The sequence below is a fragment of the Mya arenaria genome, chromosome 14 (genome assembly GCF_026914265.1).
Source record: "Mya arenaria isolate MELC-2E11 chromosome 14, ASM2691426v1".
Classification (NCBI taxonomy): domain Eukaryota; kingdom Metazoa; phylum Mollusca; class Bivalvia; order Myida; family Myidae; genus Mya; species Mya arenaria.
In genome coordinates, this window is record NC_069135.1 from 27,737,197 (window position 1) to 27,756,870 (window position 19,674).

Sequence of the window (19,674 nt, forward strand, 5' to 3'; positions counted from 1 at the left end):
ACGGAATGGGTAAAACTTGATACACCTTCTTAATCATTAAAATATTACTTCAGGTCATCTAACTGTCTAAGAATACTACCTCAATTGCTGATACATTGTCAACTCAAAATCTGATGCAGGGAGTGTATATCCAATGAGTGGCAGTTAGCAGACATTTCAACACCCATGAAAGTTGAAATTCTTAATAATTAAGCCTAGTACTTAATGACAGCATAGCTGCAATTTCATTAGCTGAAAATGCAGGTTGTATTTTAAGTCTCATTATTATCCACACATAATTTATTAGACCAATAACTAAAATCAAAGTGAGTTTTATCTTTTATTTTCATAATCATCATTCCACAAGAATATCAAACACTTTCACGTTCAAAATTCTCATTCCAGAATCAAATGTGGCCTAAAACAATCTAAATGTGCAGCATCATTCACTTTCACACACTCGTTAAAAAAATATTTCAGGGTACAAAGAAGTATGATTAAAATATTATTATATGCTTTCTGGAGATTTATAGAGATAAATCAGTGAAATAAAATTGATATTTCACTTTTTCAAACAGAGACAATATCAATTTTTGTTTTTTAATGTTTTGAAATTTTAGCCCATTCTCAAATCAAACCTCAACGCACTGAATGAATTTCAATGAAGTAATTTCTGAGATGACATTGTTGACATGCAATTTGGCGCGCTTGTTTGAAAAACAAAATTTAATATCCTTTTTATGCATACAAAAACTCTTTATTTCAATGGATGATTGCAAGATATTTCACCTTGTGAAGACCAAATAAAGAGATTATTTCACTCATGGCTATGCCACTCATGAAAAGTCGTTTTTGGTTCACTTAGTGAAATATTTTTCTATCTGACATTGAAACAAACAATTATCCTCTATATATTCCAGTTTTGTGTCAACATGTGAACAATTAAAAAAATAAATTTGTATGGCTGATTTTCTTTATATTTGCCCATTGGAGTAATTCATCTCATTCTTATCTCACTGAATACGAAATAATTCTTTGAGTATACTATGGAAGAATTGATATAGATTAAAATAGTTACGCCATAATCATGTAAAACACATGACAAAAAGAAAAAAAGAGATTGAATTATGCAAAAGTATTGCATAGTCTCAATAAAACAGAACATACATTCAAAAACTATACATGCAATAAGAGAAGTGAAAAAAACCCCATCAACTCTTTACAAAAGTAATAAAGTTTATTCTACTTGACATTTTCTCAGTAAGAGTTGAATTACTCAGGTTATAGTTTCATTCAGAGTGCCAGACGCCTTAAATAATCCATAATCTATGCATAGAAAAATATACTGATGCACCCCAAAATAATTCGTTCACAACAATAAACTGTTTGAGCATAATTCAATTTTCCTTTCCTCTTTTGTTTGGTATATAACAGACATACAAATGTATGCAAAATTCCTAAAGTTTGTATAGTTCCATAATATACAATGTACAGAAAATTGTATTTAACTGCATCTGTCATATACACCACTTAAGCATAAAGGAACTAAGCTTAAGGTTACATCACAATTAGAATAAAACTTCCAAAGATGAAAACTAATGAGAAAAATGCAGAAAAAATATCTGTAAAATTGCTTAACATACAGCCAAATTACAGTGCAAGTTGAAATGTTTGGAAATATAAATATAATGCACTTTTGTATCTATGGCTGATGTTTCGTCACAATTCTTCCTTTGTATCCTTTTCAGTATCCTCTCCATTTTCTGGAAAACAAAACAAAACAATAAATAACAGCAAAAATTAAACCTCATTTTTCCATTTTAGAAATGACTGTGTTTATCCTGCAATATCATTTAAAAAGATGGTTTCATAAAAGCCTATAACTGGGGCTTTACCAAAAACAGTTCAGACTCAGTTAGTGGCAAAACTGCAATATTTATTTCATTGTTACTTTGGTGAAATTTCCTGAATTTTATTACTATATGTTATTGATCAATTGTTAACATAATTTAATCAAGATTATTCTTAGTAATTAAATAAAAGTGCTTGTCTGAAAATATAGATAGAGACTGGAGATTGTTCATAATCACAGCCCCTGGCCCCAATATCAAAAAAAAATAATCTCAATTTTAATCTCAACTCATTTTACCATAAAACATCCAATGTTATTCAAAAACAAGTCTTTTTCTACACTTTTTTGATGCACATTCTCTCATAGAATATGTTCATTAAAAACTTTGGCCAAGATGCTAAAGAAAAATTATTTGACAGCAAAACATGTAACCAAGTCCAAATCATTGTTTCTGAGCAATCTACTATTATCAATTTATAAGCATATAGAACGTGGACAAAAATAAAGGAAACATACGATTGAGATAAATCTTATGTATGAAATTCTCCCCAGTTTGGTCCCGGGAGTTTAAGAAATAAGGGATTTTAACTACTTTTTACATATATTGCACACATAGAATGACACAGATAATGATATGATTGTCATTTAAACAGCAAACATATCTGCTTCACTCCTACTTGTATGTATACTCTTACAAAGTTATAGTTTCATCAAAACAATATAAAAACACATCATATTTTGATAGTTTTGCTCTTGCATCACTTTATAAACAAATCAAAACACTCCTCTACATAAATAATATCAATTACTAGTAGTTCGATTTGGCTGTTTGAATTATAAACATATACGAGTAAAAATGCACACAATTAACACACAATTCTGACACATGTTTGCATTAATAGCATCAAAATCAATAACATATTATGCAAACAATTAGTAAATTATTCAATTGAGGCTGAGCAGAAACTTATACATGTACTGCCTGCTTACAAACTGTTCCATATTATAATTAATGCTCTTTTAATTGCTGTTTTAAAAATCTAACAAAAATATTACTGATAACTAATTATTTCACCTATCACTTAGAAATATGCTAAAGTGGTTAGTGAATTCAACTAGCAATATGAAATAATTAGTTTTATTTTTTGTTATTTATCCAACAAAATGTCATATGTTGTGCCATATTTGAATGCACCAAAGTATTGTATGACCATTTTCGGATGGGATTATAGTTGGTGGTCATGATGGAACATTATCTTAAAACAAATCACTTGACTAGTCACTTTGAATACAATTCATTTAAACAATACTTGTTTCAATTGTTATAACCATTATAACAAAAAATATCTTTATGAAAATAACTTGTCAAGTCTTATGGTCAACAAATAAAAACATACATGTATGTACAGTGAATTACTTACAAAATGGTGCTTGTCAATTTAATTGAACTCGTAGAATAATTGCACAAGTTACACATAAATGCTAAATTTCATTAGTGATACAAAATTACTGTTCTACAGATAGGTTGTATAAAAAGTCTCCATATGTATATATATTTATTTATAAAACTTAGCTTACAAAGCTGCCTTAAGGTAACAAAGTGCCTCAGAGCAAAAATCATGCCTATATGCTTGTTGGTTGTTTTTGAGTAAAAAAGGGGGCATAATCCAACTATTAATAAAGCATTTTTCGGTTATGGGTCTTGCTGTATGTGTGCAACAATTGTGTACCAAGTGAATATCTTGAACACATTTTGGGTTATGGCCAAGGTGAAAGTTTTGCACAATCCCGTATACACTGACAAAAAACTTCAAAAAACAACAACAGAAGAACTACTTGTGCTGAAAATTTGTAAGATACTTAAATTTCACTGGATTATCAATTCTGTCACTCCATTTCTATTAAACATATTCATGTTGGGATCCAAACCAGAACAAAAACACTCCAAACACAATAGAAAGGAAGAAGACAATTATAAAATTCCACTGAACAATTGAGCCGCAAACGTAAAATACAACTAGCATTCCGAGTAATATAAGCAGGCCTGGTCTATCTTTTTCTGAATGTTCTTTTTTCTTCTTTTCTTTAGATTTTGGTGCTTTGGATGGGTCTGAAAAATATTAAGGAGAAGATTTTTAAAAAGGGCCATACCAAATTGATTATATGTTGAGCGTCAGGTTCCAATTTAAAGACCTCCCCAGAATAGAAAAAAAAACAGACTAAGTGCAACCATCTTTAAGTTCAGGGGTGTGATTGACCGGTCAGCTGAAGGGTTTAAACCATTTTGGCCATGTGTTTTGTAGCGCTTTAGAACCCCAAATGGGTGAGGAACCCTGTGGCTCTCTTGACTTAAATTTAAAGCAAACTGGAGTGCCAATACTAACAATAAATAAACAACCAAAAACAAGCAGTTGATTTTAAAAACAAAAAATTGGGTCCCTGGAGCCATAAGATCAACAGCAAATCAAATCCCATTTAGTTTCTTAGATAGCTCTTTACAACTGGATCTTTGCACGTTAAGCACAGATTTTACCATAAAATCTACATGATATTCAGGTCAATCCCTTACATTTTTTAAAAGTTTTGGCTGAATTTTATGGGATTTTTTATCATCATTTTTAACAATCCAAAGACCAATACCCCCCCCCCCCCCCTTTGCTTAACATAGAAAGAAAATGGCATGGTTCAATTTGTTTTTAAATGAATTGACAAAATATTTTTTCAGACTTAACACAGACAAAATTAAGGAACAAAATGAAAGAAAATTCAATTGATGGTGTGAAAAAATAAACCAGGCATGTGCTTTTTTTTAAAACTGGAAAGCACAAAGAAAATAAAGAAACAAGGAAGTGACTTGTGATATTTAACAAGAGCCGTCTTAACACAGCGCGCTCGACTACGCCGCTTTGACTTAGAATACAATAACGATGTAATAATACCAAGTTTGGTCCCTTTATGTCAAACCTAACTAAAATTATTTGATACATAAGGTGACTTTGATGCTGCCCTCCCACCAGCCCGCCCAAACAATGACGCAAGTCATTCAAATAACTTGATTTCCCATTATGAAAATGTGGTTAAGAATATACAAATATGCCTTTCAAAGGAAATTCAAAGAAAAATTCAAGGGCCATAACTTGTATTTAGGCTTAAAACAGAGTTATATTTCTTGTCGTAAGATGGTCGTAAATAATTTTGAATTTTATTAAGTGCATTTAATGAATGGTTTAGAAGTTTTTTTTATTAAAATCCCAACTTGCCCTTAACTTTTACTTGCCTAAAACTTTAACCTAAGTCAATCAGGGGCCATAACTTGTATTAAGGATATTGAGTTAGGTAACCTCATTGGGTGATGGTCCTGAACAATTGTGTGAAGTATTAAGTCAATTGAATGAAGGGTATAGAAGTTATTAAACAATATCCCAACCTGCCCTAAAACTTTAACCTAAGTTCCATAGTCAATCAGAGGCCATAATTTGTATAAAAGATAATATGGAGTTATCTAACCTCCTTATGTGATGGCTCTGAACATCTGTGTGAAGTATTTAGTCAATTGAACTGGGGGGAGTAGTATAGCCCACCTATTCTTCGAATAGTCGAGCTAAAAAGGGAGAAAACCAAAGGATAACTGTACTAGAAATCTAGATTCTCTTTCATTTATAACACCACTACAATTATTAATTTGAAAAAACACACACACTTGAACAAACAATAAACAAAACTGTGAAGATTTTTTATCCTCAAATAGAGGTAATAATATTAAAATTATGAGCAACAATACAGACCTAAGCCGATGATTATTCTTACAGATGTAGGATAGTCAATATACATGAAGATTCCAATGAATAAATCAGAGATGTTTCAGATTACATCATGTATCAATTTATTACAATTTTATTTATACTAATAGCAATAATAATTTTAAAACTAATCAATATCTGGCTTGTTTATCCCCTCTTTATTGCCCTGGTTATTTCAGTTGTGTATATGTGACATAAACATAACTGTATTTTATATATTAACTTTATCTTACTAAGTTTTAATATTTTGTGATACTACTTTATATGGTTAAAAGAAGAACCCCATGATCTACATTTAATCCATCTTACCTTTAGGTTTGGGTATACATATTTTGCCACCTTCTTCGTAGATCATATTATCCTCACATTTACATTCGTAGCTCCCGTCAATGTTGTGACACGACTGTTTTTCCCCAGAACACAGCGTTGTGTCCTCGGTGCATTCATTTATATCTGAAAACGACAAATCCTATCTATGTTCAGAGGTTGAAATAAACACTTGTCTGTAAGCCTGCATGCACTGAACTTTGATGCTGGGCTTGTTCAAAATTTGTTTTGTGTAAGAAGGGCATGTTACATTCTTTATAAGGGGCACAAAATAGGTTTACACTTGACTTGATTTTTTTTAATGCATTTTCATGTATAACTCATTTGACTTTAATGATCAAAAAAAAGAAGCATTCATATGATTTAGGTACAGATAAAAATTATTAGTGATATTTTAATGGGGGAATTTCTGGCCACATAGCTTTTAATTAAAAAAGCCCATTTCAAAGTTATTTTTTGTTATCTAAGCCTGAATTATGTTGTTTTTAACATTTAGTGTCAAATAAGTCAACCATGAAAATGCATTAAAAATCATTTTTTTCTTTGCACCAACCTTTATTGTGCACCTTAAATAATTGAATGAGTGTCCCTACCAAGACAGTGTTCATCCTGCAGTTGATATCCGCCTTTACAGGTCACACAACGGTTTGCCCCGTACCCTGTACACCCTGTGCATGACCTATGACATGTGGCACAGTTGTACGACCCCTCTGTGTTGGAACAGTACTGGTTTTCCTCACAAGGGGTGTCATCACATTCATTCACGTCTTCACACCCGTTCTCTTCAGACATTTTCCAGCCATTTTTGCATTCGTCACAGCCCTGAAATGTTCAATCATTATAAGGCCTGTAATAATTTTTTCTCAAGCTTTTGAAAATAAAATTTACTTTACACAATACATTCCTTATGTATTAAAAAACAAGGGTTGAAACAAGTTTAATTAAAAGGGTCACCCAAAAGTATTTCTGTTGGGGCTCAAACCCATGACCCCTGGGGTCAGTGGAGGACTTAATAAACCAAAAACAACTAAATATTTTCAGAATATTTACTGATTGTTAGAGTTATCAGATACTTAACATGCCACTTAACCACAAAAGAATCTACCATATGTAAGGAAATTGCATTCCCCCACAAAATCATTTAACATGCCAAACCTTGGGTCCTGCCTCCCAGCAAGTAGTTTTACACGAGGTATGGCAGGCCGTACACGATGTGTGAGTGTCGTTCTTGCTCTCCTCAAAGTAATGGTCCGTACATTCATCGCAGAGGTCACCTTGATAGCCTGAGTCACACTCGCACTTTCCTGTACCCTCTCTGGTACCCTCACCCTGGAGAGTATTCAAGGGGGCTAATATGAGACATGTGTTGTTAAAGGGAGACAATACATTCATTACAGAGGTTGATGCTTAATGTAGTCTTAAATAATATAGAAAGTAAAGCATTGTTTACTATGTAGATTGGTTAAGTATAATGTCTGTATAAATAAATGTTTTACATTGCATTTCCCGTTTCCCTTGCAGGGCCTCTCATTTCCTCCGGCACATGGTAAACACTTGGGACCATAACTGTTGCTGGGACAACATACTGAAACATAAATTAAATGTTTAACTACATGGTTGTATGAATACACACTTTTTTATTTCTGCCTCTTGATAACTCCCTGTGTTGATAGGCCCAGGTTCTATTTAAAGATTGAACATCAAGGGTTGATTTTAGTTTAATGATTTTCTTGATAATTTATGAGTTAATTATACATTGCCTGTGGCATGATAACACATAAATAAAATGTCTTAACTAGTAAACAGTGATACTCGTAAATGTAAACAATCCACATTGTTTTGACTTGTCACACTTAGCTGAGTGTACTACAATAACAGATAAACTATGTGAACAGGCAAACATGTTAGTTTTCACCCTTGATTTCCAGCTTTTAAATTTCTGTTTATTCTTTGCATCCATGTTAAATTCGACAACGTCTATGTAGATTCAAATAACGTACCTTTTATTCTATCCACACAGAACCACTGGTGCATGTCAACTTGTTCATTCTTCGCGTGCACTTTGAACCAGAAATTTTCAATATCTTCTTCATGTTTCTCCAACATAAAATGACACTGCAAAATATGGAACTTCATGTGGCTTTCAAAATATATTATTCCCCTAAAGAATAAAGAAGGGTTGTCAATAACTTTATGGTAGAATTTAACTTCACAATAAAAGGAATGTTAAGTTGATGTGTTATTTGACATACTGCATGAATTAAAATAAATCATGATACAGACAATGGTCACATCGGTTTCAGCATTATTATTTCATTTATGATTAAAGCTGCACCATCACATTTGGACCGTTTTAACAACTTTTTTTTTATTATTTGTCTTAGAATGAACTAATCTTTGAATAAATATCTGAAAATCAGTGATATAAGACTGCTGACAAAGGATCAGATTGCAGTTTTTCATATTTACGTTAGAAAACGATGTTTTATGCCACAAACTTCAGTTTTCTAACAGAAATATTTTCAACTACAATCTGATATTTTGCCACAATTCTTATATCACTGGTGTCAAAATACTTACACAATGATTTGTTCATTCCAACACAAAAAAAAAAAAAAAGTTGTCAAAACGGTCAATCTGTGAGAGTGCAGATTTAAAAGTCTAAGTCTTATTACAGCATATTCTTAAATATGTAATTGATCTTTGAAATAAGCGTAAGGACTGAGGAGAAGGTCTAAAGCTCATATAATTTAACATTGAATGCTATTGCTCCTTAAAGTTAAAGTAAAAGCTATATATATATATCAATGGAAATCATTAAAAACACAGACTTATTCCACTTATTATGAAGAGAAAGGGTCACTGATAAAATAGACTTACTTCTTTTGCATCCCCTTTGCATAGGTAGTTTTCCCATATTTCAATCAGTCTGGTTTCACTAAAAATACAAAAAACTAGAGCTGTCACAGGAGTTACGAATACCCCCAAATGCCGCCTGGACACAGGAATGGCAAACCATTCCTTTGAAAAGAGGCCGTAGCTCCAAGGTTACTGCACACTGCATCTTCTTTTATCATGCATGTATTGTTTGTCCGGAAACCGTTTTTCTATTTTCGTAACAGTGCATAAAAGCCTTTACTCCACTGGCCCCATTTTCAATCACAAGCATTGTCTTCACAGAGGCTGCCTATACAGCAAGTTTCATCACAATATCTCATGCTCAATTAAAGTTATGAAGCAGAAACCATTTTTCTATTTTTAGTAACAGTGACCTTGACCTTGGCCCCACCAGCCCCAATATCGAACTTGACCTGTATCTTCTGATGTTACACCTGTGTACCAAAAAATGTTCAAATCTGTCAAGCCTTTCATGAGTTATCGTCCGGAAACCATTTTTCTATTTTTAGTAACAGTGACCTTGACCCCACCAGCCCCAATATCAAACTTGATCTGTATCTTCTGATGTTACACCTGTGTACCAAAAATTGTTCAAATTCGTTTAGCCTTTCACGAGTTATCGTCCAGAAACCGTTTTTCTTTTTTTAGAAACAGTGACCTTGACCTTGGCCCCACCAGCCCCAATATCAAACTTGACCTGTATCTTCTGATGTTACACCTGTGTACCAAAAAAATTTCAAATCTGTCAAGCCTTTCATGAGTTATCGTCCGGAAACCGTTTTTCTATTTTTAGTAACAGTGACCTTGACCTTGGCCCCACCAGCCCCAATATCGAACTTGACCTGTATCTTCTGATGTTACACCTGTGTACCAATTTTTTTTCAAATCTGTCAAGCCTTTCATGAGTTATCGTCCAGAAACTGTTTTTCTATTTTTAGTAACAGTGACCTTGACCTTGGCCCCACCAGCCCCAATATCGAACTTGACCTGTATCTTCTGATGTTACACCTGTGTACCAAATTTTTTTCAAATATGTCAAGCCTTTCATGAGTTATCCGCCGGAAACCGTTTTTCTATTTTTAGTAACAGTGACCTTGACCTTGGCCCCACCAGCCCCAATATTGAACTTGACCTGTATCTTCGGATGTTACACCTGTGTACCAAAAATTTTTCAAATCTGTCTAGCCTTTCATGAGTTATCGTCCGGAAACCATAAAAACCGACAGACCGACCGACAGACAGACCGACCGACCGACAGACCAACCGACAGACCGACCAACCGACAAGCTCACTCCTATATACCCCCTCAAACTTCGTTTGTGGGGGTATAATAATAATGTGAATAAACAATTAAAGTGAAGCTTAATCAGATTACTATCACACACACTATTACGTTCTATTAACCAAAAATTATATTGAAGTCAACATGCATAATTTATTTGTCAAGGGTTATCATGTGACTAGTAAATCTCTCAATTGGTTTAACAGTTATGAATATTTATATCAGGGAGGTCTGGCATCATGGCAATTGTCTCAAGTAGAGAACACTGTTCTACCAATCAGTTTATGTAGCACAAATTATTCTCTAAATATTCCTTTGTTTTATTGAATTCATTTTTTTGACAATGATAAGACAGTTACATCTTAAGTAAATAATGACAGATCACTTCATACAGATTTATATTTACATCTGTTACGGAGATGATCAATATTATATGCAAATGACCATTTCACTTGTGTGCCCAAGAGCTTTCAATTACCTTAACCTTTGTGCCTAAGAGCTCAATGACCACTTTACCTGTGCACCAAAGTGCCCACTTTACCTATGCGCCCAAGTGCTATAAATGACTACTTTACCTGTGCGCCCAAGAGCCCAATGACCATTTTACCTGCGAACCCAAGTGCCCACTTTACCTATGTGCCCAAGTGCTATAAATGACCACTTTACCTGTGTGCCCACTTTACCTATGTGCCAAAGTGTTAAAAATGACTACTTTACCTATGTGCCCATGTACCCAATGACTTTTCCTCCCAATGAGTATTTCCTCCACCAAAATTTGACTTCCTAGTCTTTTCAAGGCCCTAAAAATAAGAACAATGAACATGTGATTACTTTTAAAAGCAATTTCAAGTAAATGTACTACATATAAATCATTATTTATTAACAAGATTTTCAATTGTATATTTTAATTACCTATCTTGAACATGTTTTAATTTAAAAATATATTTACTTTTTAATCAAAATAATCAATTATCATGAGCAATTATAAGAAGAAACACAACCAGAGAAGAACAAGTAACTTAGAAGCATTACCATGCACATGTTTTCAGAAACATATGTAAACAAGAGCCCCCCCAAGACTGAATGATAATGCGTGTCTTATTTTCAGTCGAAAAAAGGGTTATAACTTGATAACTATTAAAACTAGAGTTATGGGGGATGTCACAATGTGTATCAAGTTTCATATGAATATCTTAAAAGTGTTTCCAGAAATTGCCAGTGTTACAAGTTTTCAAACAATTACAACAATGACAAGGAATCCAAAGTATGTATGTATATCTTTAGACCTTGCGGTCAAGGATAATCCTGAACCGTGAAAGTGTCTCCTTTTTTTTTTGCTGAAGCGACAGCACGGGGAGGAGACAGTTGTGGGATACAAGGAAGTCCAGGTGCGATAGCATAGCTCTTTTTCGAAGAGACCCCTTGGTTCTTTTACATGCTCGGTGTAAAGCACCGTTACACGGGGTACAACTTTCCTGGGTTGAACCAGTATATACTGAGTTCCACACTTTCCCAAGAACTACACTTGAAATGCCGGGCACCAGGCAAGGTAGTCTAAAATAATAGACGTGTTATACGGGATTCTTCCAATCCCTAACGTCTAAACGGGAATGTGCAAAAAACGGGGGTGTTTTAAAAATATTGAAATTGTTTTAAGTGAATTATTTTATGGTTGAAATTGATCATAAAGAGTTATATTCATATTTTACCATGTAAGTGAAATGTTATTTTGCACTAAACAAGCATTTAATGCATTAAAACAAGTTGTTTACCTTTCCAATAAAACGAAAGTTGACTGACACAGACAACAATTATGCGAAGGGGAACAACTCGATACAATCGTAATAACTCGGCCTCCTCCGACAAAGGTTCGAGATAGACGGGTGCGGGGTGATACAGGAATCCAGTGGATTTCACGTGAAATCCACTCAAAACGTGAAATCCACTCAGAACTCAGTAATTTTAATTAATAATTTATTTTTTTCGTAAACATATTAGAAAGTGCCTCATGAAGGGTTTATATTTCAAATTTTATTGAAATTTGTCAAAAAATAAAGAAGTTAGAGCAATTTTTCAATTTTTTTCCAAAAATAGATCGGAAATCGAGGTGAAATCCAGATTCCGATAAGTGAAATCCACTCATAACTTATTAATTTTAATAAATAATTTTCTGTTTTTGTATATTTATTAGAAAGTGCCTCATAAAGGGTTTATATTTCAAATTTTATTGAAATTGGTCAAAAAATGAAGAAGTAAGAGCAATTTTTCGAAAATAGATCGGAAATCGAGGTGAAATCCAGTTTTCGAGAAGTGAAATCCACTCTTAACTCAGTTTTATTAATTAGTAATTGTATTGAAATTGGTCAAAAAATGAAGAAGTAAGAGCAATTTTTCGAAAATAGATCGGAAATCGAGGTGAAATCCAGTTTTCGAGAAGTGAAATCCACTCTTAACTCAGTTTTATTAATTAGTAATTTTTATTTTTTGTATACATTTTGGAAAGTGCCTAATGAAGGGTTTACATTTCAAATTTTATTGAAATATATCAAGAAATGAAGAAGTTAGAGCAATTTTTCGGAAATCGAAGTGAAATCCACATTTTGACAAGTGAAATCCACTTTTTCAGACGTGAAATCCACTCATAACTCATTTATTTTTAACAAATTATTTTTTTGTTGAACAAATAATTGAAAAGGCTACATAATGGGTTTACATTTCAAATTTTATTCAAATTGATCCAAAAATAAGAAAGTTGTAGACCTATTTTAAAAAAAGGTCGGAAATCGAAGTGAAATCCACATTTTGACAAGTGAAATCCACTTTTTGAGACGTGAAATCCACTCATAACTCATTTATTTTTAACAAATTAATTTTTCTGTGGAACAAATAATTGAAAGGGCTTCAAAATGGGTTTTTATTTCATATTTTATCCAAATTGATCCAAAAATAAGAAAGTTGTAGACCTATTTTGAAAAAAAGATTGGAAATCGAAGTGAAATCCACATTTTGACAAGTGAAATCCACTTTTTGAGACGTGAAATCCACCCATAACTCATTTATTTTTAACAAATTATTTTTTTCTGTTGAACAAATAATTGAAAAGACGTTATCATAGGTTTATATTTAAAATTTTAATGGAATTGGTCCAAAAATGAAGAAGTTTGATAAATATATTTAAAATTGATCTGAAAGCGTAGTGAAATCCACATTTTGACAAGTGAAATCAACTTTTCCAGACGTGAAATCCACTCATAACTCATTTATTTTTAACAAATTATTTTTTTTGCTGAACAAATAATTGAAAAGGCATTATCATCGATTTATATTTAAAATTTAAATGGAATTGGTCAAAAAATGAAGAAGTTAGATAAATATATTGAAAATAAATCTGTAAGCGAAGTGAAATCCACATTTTGACAAGTGAAATGCAATATTTGGGAAAGAAATCTACTAAGTGTAAAGAAATAAATTCAATCAATTATCTTAATATTAATACAGTAGTAGTTTGTGTCCGATGATTATATTTTAATGTTTTTATGTTTTTAAACTTTCGCTACTTTCGCGCCTTTCGCACTTAGCGGTTAAGGTGATACATCAAATATCCGAGAAAGTTGACATAACATACTTGGCGGTAAAATTAAAGAAGTTTAGTACAATGGCAGTAATTATTTTATGTCGAAAAAGAATTTGAGAAGATATGGTAAGTATAACATGTATCAGAAATGGCAATTGTCATTGCTATGTTTTTATTTTTTATGCTATGAACATGTAGTGTTGGATATACGTATTATTTGATATTTAAACGGATAATTAATTGTTTCTGTGTATTTTGTTTTATTATATTTGGATATTTAAAAGGATAATTAATTGTTTCTGTATATTTCTGCTGTATTTGTTCATAAAATGGGAACCTTTCCGTGTAGTGTATGCCTTGAGGCATGTGCACTTGACTCAATTTATTGTGATAATTGTAAGTTGTGGTGCCATCGTACATGTTGTCAAATGGGCAAGCTTGAGCTTAAGTCTTAGGACCAACGTCATCTCAAGTTTGCGTGTATAAAGTGTGCTTGTGTCGGGGATGAGTACAACTACACAGCAGCACTGAATCGGTAAGTGTAATATATACTTAGCATATTTTATAATATGCTTATTATTGAAAACGGAGACTTTTTATATGAGTTAATGCAATATTTATTCATTTCAAAAATATATTTCATAATAAGTTTAAAAGTACATTAACAATCATGAATAGATATTACTACATCTTTAAATGAATGAATGAAGCACATTTGAAAACATAAATAACAACAACTATATAACAACAATAAATTAATAACTACGTGTTTTTATAAGCACATTTGCGAACTACTACTACTATTACTACAACAATAAGCATATTTATAACTAACATCACAATAATTGCTTTTAGCTCGTATTAATCTGTGAAATTACGTAATATGTTTCCCGATGGCGTCAAAGTATTTAATGTGTCCTTTGTTGTTGTAGTGCACCATGTCACTGTGATAGTCCTTATGAAATCTTATGTCCTTCATTTCAATGCATTGTACACTTTTTCGAACAAGATTATTGATGCGTTTTCTATGTGCGTTGAAACTTTTTTTGCTTAGAAATTTGTCTTTGAAGTTTCCCCTTTCTGGTGTGCACACGCCGAGAATCACTATTGAAGCCCAGCACGGGTGGCAGTGCACAGCCTCACGAATTATTCCATTTTAAATTTTTCACATGGGGCTATGTTCAAAGTTTACCTGTGTATATTTTTTCATATTTTGCTATTGTTTATTTTGTGTAATTATTTTTCTTCACTGTTGTGAACATACCTTTTCATTATCTCTCATTATTGTAAATCAAGTTAAACATATGATTTCACTTGGTGTAACTTTGCTCTGTTGTATTTGTTTGTTTCTTTTTTTATGATTACGCTCTCAACTCTACTCAATATTCTTTTATTATATCACAGTTTACATTTAAGTAAAAGCATGTGAAAACGCAATATATATATGTTTACACAGGTATAAATATGTGGGTTAATGGCGGCTACACAACAGGTTTAGAGTTTATCATTATACAAAACAAATATAATTAGTAAGTAAGGGGAATGTGGTTAGTTTAAATATTATTATTATTTATTTTTTTATAATAAAACAAATTCATTTATTTGAATTAGGATACAATATAATCGATATAGTTATGAGATATCAAATGAAAAACTATAAAGTACATGATCAGATTCGTTTAAAGTGATTAACTAAGATTTTAACAAAAATTGCTGTTTTCCTTAAGGTATCCGGGTTCATACAATTTAAAACTTCACTAAAGTGTAAGACACTAGGTCTTGATTAAAAACGACTACTTATGTATTGTTTTCTGGTAGGATTAAAAAATGGACATGTAAGTAAATAGTGCAGTTCGTCACCGATATCGTTTAGATTACAAAACGTACACTTTCTATTGACATGTGGTACAGCATTCTGTCTCCATCTACCGACTTCGATAGGGAATTTATGATTACTAGTGCGGAAATGCAAGAATGTAAAACGTAGAGATTTGGGTAAAATATTAAGGTACTCCTCAAATTTAATATCAGACTTAAACAGAGAATACATTTTACCCTTAGACGAAAGATTAAATTGTTCAAAACAGTTTTGCTGAAATTGGTCTACAAGGTTAGATTTCACAAGTTTACTGATATATTTTACAGGTACTCTTGTTTGGTTATGCCAAACGTATGAATAACCCGTTGAATCAAGTATTGACTTGATGTAACTGGTCCAGGCTGAATTATTACTATGTAAAATGCCTTTATATATCAAAAAACTTATTTTCGAGTCATGGGATGAAACGAGTTTACTCCAGTGACTAATAAGGGGGTATCTACCCAGTTCCGAGTAGAGCATGTACCGTGGAGTACTTTTTCTAGTATATGTATATCAACCAATGTACATGTATAAATAACCATAAATAAATGTCTGGCATAAACAAATAACAAAACAATTTTCGGATTATTTATTAAATTTTTAATATTTTCAAAATTCGAAAGTAAAAAAGGGCCATGATTGAGGGCGCCTCCACGTGGTATGGCCTGGATGTGTATGGATATTGTGTTTATCATGAAAAAAATAAACAATTATGCATACACAACAGAACGCCCTCACAATATAACTTCAACTTTCTTATTTTTGGATCAATTTGAATAAAATTTGAAATGTAAACCCATTATGTACCCTTTTCAATTATTTGTTCAACAGAAAAAAAAAATTGTTAAAAATAAATGAGTTATGGGTGGATTTCACGTCTCAAAAAGTGGATTTCACTTGTCAAAATGTGGATTTCACTTCGATTTCCAATCTTTTTTTCAAAATAGGTCTACAACTTTCTTATTTTTGGATCAATTTGGATAAAATATGAAATAAAAACCCATTTTGAAGCCCTTTCAATTATTTGTTCCACAGAAAAATTAATTTGTTAAAAAATAAATGAGTTATGAGTGGATTTCACGTCTCAAAAAGTGGATTTCACTTGTCAAAATGTGGATTTCACTTCGATTTCCGACCTTTTTTCAAAATAGGTCTACAACTTTCTTATTTTTGGATCAATTTGAATAAAATTTGAAATGTAAACCCATTATGTAGCCTTTTCAATTATTTGTTCAACAAAAAAAAAATTGTTAAAAATAAATGAGTTATGAGTGGATTTCAAGTCTGAAAAAGTGGATTTCACTTGTCAAAATGTGGATTTCACTTCGATTTCCGAAAAATTGCTCTAACTTCCTCATTTCTTGATATATTTCAATAAAATTTGAAATGTAAACCCTTCATTAGGCACTTTCCAAAATGTATACAAAAAATAAAAATTACTAATTAATAAAACTGAGTTAAGAGTGGATTTCACTTCTCGAAAACTGGATTTCACCTCGATTTCCGATCTATTTTCGAAAAATTGCTCTTACTTCTTCATTTTTTGACCAATTTCAATAAAATTACTAATTAATAAAACTGAGTTAAGAGTGGATTTCACTTCTCGAAAACTGGATTTCACCTCGATTTCCGATCTATTTTCGAAAATTGCTCTTACTGCTTCATTTTTTGACCAATTTCAATAAAATTACTAATTAATAAAACTGAGTTAAGAGTGGATTTCACTTCTCGAAAACTGGATTTCACCTCGATTTCCGATCTATTTTCGAAAAATTGCTCTTACTTCTTCATTTTTTGACCAATTTCAATAAAATTTGAAATATAAACCCTTTATGAGGCACTTTCTAATAAATATACAAAAACAGAAAATTATTCATTAAAATGAATGAGTTATGAGTGGATTTCACTTATCGGAATCTGGATTTCACCTCGATTTCCGATCTATTTTTGGAAAAAATTGAAAAATAGCTCTAACTTCTTTATTTTTTGACCAATTTCAATAAAATTTGAAATATAAACCCTTCATGAGGCACTTTCTAATATGTATCCGAAAAAAATAAATTATTAATTAAAATTACTGAGTTCTGAGTGGATTTCACGTTTTGAGTGGATTTCACGTGAAATCCACTGGATTCCTGTATCACCCCGCACCGGAGATAGACCTCGTTATACAATCGTAACAACTCGGCCATGGCCGAAATGTTCCGAGCGATTAAAAACTGTGCCCTAAAGCCTTGCAGGTGCCCTTCATGTATATATCGTTATGTTTTGACAGAATGAAATGAAGAAAAGCCGTCAAACTCATTATTATAAGTTGGATGTTTAATTTTTGTGTACGGAACTAATATAAAATAACATTATCTGGTAATATTTCTTGTTTTTACGATATTTTATAGACGCTATATGCTTTAACCCGGAATCCTGATCGGAACAACTACCCACTTTTGATACTAAACAATTTGTACGTGAAGGATTTGCCATATCAAAAATCTAAAAAAAAATCTGTCAACGTACAATTATTTGGACTACAGGCAAGGGAGCTACTTGTACCAACTTTTAATGTCTTTTGGTATGACACGGCCAGGGATCAAACCCATGACCTCCCGCTACGTAGGCGGATGCCTTAACCACTAGGCCATGGAGACGGTTAAATCCAATCAAAGGCTATAACATTATCTCTACTTTCTTTCTGTAAGTCAGGCATAATTATTAAAACAGCTCTGAGCATAGCCTGGTAACAAATGACTTATATCATGCTGGTTGCTATCATAATAATTAAATTAGCTGTATTCAAAATAAGTGACAACAGTCTGTCATCATACACAGGCTGTGACAGCACTACATTTAGTTTGCTGACACGGACCTATATACTGGTATGGTTTATAGGTCAATGGTGTTGCCGATACCTCAACTGAATAATCGGATAGCAAAACCAAACATCACAAAATGAAATGTAATATGACAGACCACAAGACACTTGAATTTTAAAAGGCATTTAGAACTACAGATCTACAGTATGGTATTACCTCTTTGAAATTTTCAACAATATCCTTGCATGTATCACATTTCTCTTTCACTCCTTCCCCAAACACTGCGCAGAGAACAATTATCAGATTTAGGTGGAGTAATGCAGATATAACGATCTTCTGCAGATTCATAGTTCTATATTCTTGAAGTCAGATTGTCACAACAGTCTTATATCTGAGGAGTTCTGACTTTCTGATTTTTGCACCACTCCGTTCTTCAAAGCTGCACAAATGCACAGAGCAAATTTAAGTTATGGGAAATTATGCCGAATGAATATATAAATGATTCCTTGATATTGTTTCATTAATGACTTCAACTGACTGTGGCTAGTTTTGTAGAAAAAAGCAAATGAACACTACTGACATTTCTCTTTCATTCAGAGACCATGTTGTCAACTTCTGGCAACCAATCAAATCGCGCCACGCCTGATTATCGGTCCTGGATATATTCAAGAGAGATAATTTAACGGGAAGCGGAAGTAAACGCCGGGTGCGGGGTGATACAGGAATCCAATGGATTTCACGTGAAATCCACTCAAAACGTGAAATCCACTCAGAACTCAGTTATTTTAATTAATAATTTATTTTTTTTGTATACATATTAGAAAGTGCCTCATGAAGGGTTTATATTTCAAATTTTATTGAAATTGGTCAAAAAATAAAGAAGTTAGAGCAATTTTTCATTTTTTTCCAAAAATAGATCGGAAATCGAGGTGAAATCCAGATTCCGATAGGTGAAATCCACTCATTACTCATTGATTTTAATAAATAATTTTCTGTTTTTGTATAATTATTAGAAAGTGCCTCATAAAGGGTTTATATTTCAAATTTTATTGAAATTGGTCAAAAAATGAAGAAGTTAAAGCAATTTTTCATTTTTTTCCAAAAATAGATCGGAAATCGAGGTGAAATCCAGATTCCGATAAGTGAAATCCACTCATAACTCATTAATTTTAATAAATAATTTTCTGTTTTTGTATAATTATTAGAAAGTGCCTCATAAAGGGTTTATATTTCAAATTTTATTGAAATTGGTCAAAAAATGAAGAAGTTAGAGCAATTTTTCGAAAATAGA

The 19,674-nt window shown here is 32.3% G+C and overlaps 1 protein-coding gene across 2 annotated transcripts; it reads right to left on the minus strand.

Moving 5' to 3' along the window:
• Nucleotides 1-306: 306 nt before the first annotated feature.
• Nucleotides 307-19,037, minus strand: LOC128217986 (cysteine-rich with EGF-like domain protein 2). 2 transcript variants are annotated; one of them, XM_052925473.1, is made up of 9 exons: nt 18,600-19,037; nt 10,856-10,938; nt 8,839-8,896; nt 7,959-8,073; nt 7,455-7,543; nt 7,114-7,287; nt 6,552-6,780; nt 5,941-6,084; nt 307-3,941 (listed from the first exon to the last, which is right to left on the minus strand). In XM_052925473.1, the coding sequence occupies exons 1-9, from the start codon at nt 18,729-18,731 to the stop codon at nt 3,733-3,735; spliced, it is 1,233 nt and encodes a 410-aa protein (XP_052781433.1). In that variant the 5' UTR covers nt 18,732-19,037; the 3' UTR covers nt 307-3,732. The 2 variants fall into 2 exon arrangements, with proteins under 2 accessions (XP_052781433.1, XP_052781434.1); XM_052925474.1 differs by having other exon boundaries at nt 307-1,742; nt 18,600-19,036.
• Between the last annotated feature and the right edge of the window lie 637 nt (nt 19,038-19,674).

What these genes read in the sequence shown, in the direction of transcription:
- LOC128217986 (XM_052925473.1), bottom strand. Translation starts at nt 18,731, where the DNA reads ATGAATCTGCAGAAGATCGTTATATCTGCATTACTCCACCTAAATCTG. An exon ending in GCAAAGGGGATGCAAAAGAA is followed by an intron (nt 8,074 to 8,838) that starts GTAAGTCTATTT and finishes CATATTTTGCAG; the next exon opens with TGTCATTTTATGTTGGAGAA. An exon ending in CTGTGTGGATAGAATAAAAG is followed by an intron (nt 7,544 to 7,958) that starts GTACGTTATTTG and finishes TTTATGTTTCAG; the next exon opens with TATGTTGTCCCAGCAACAGT.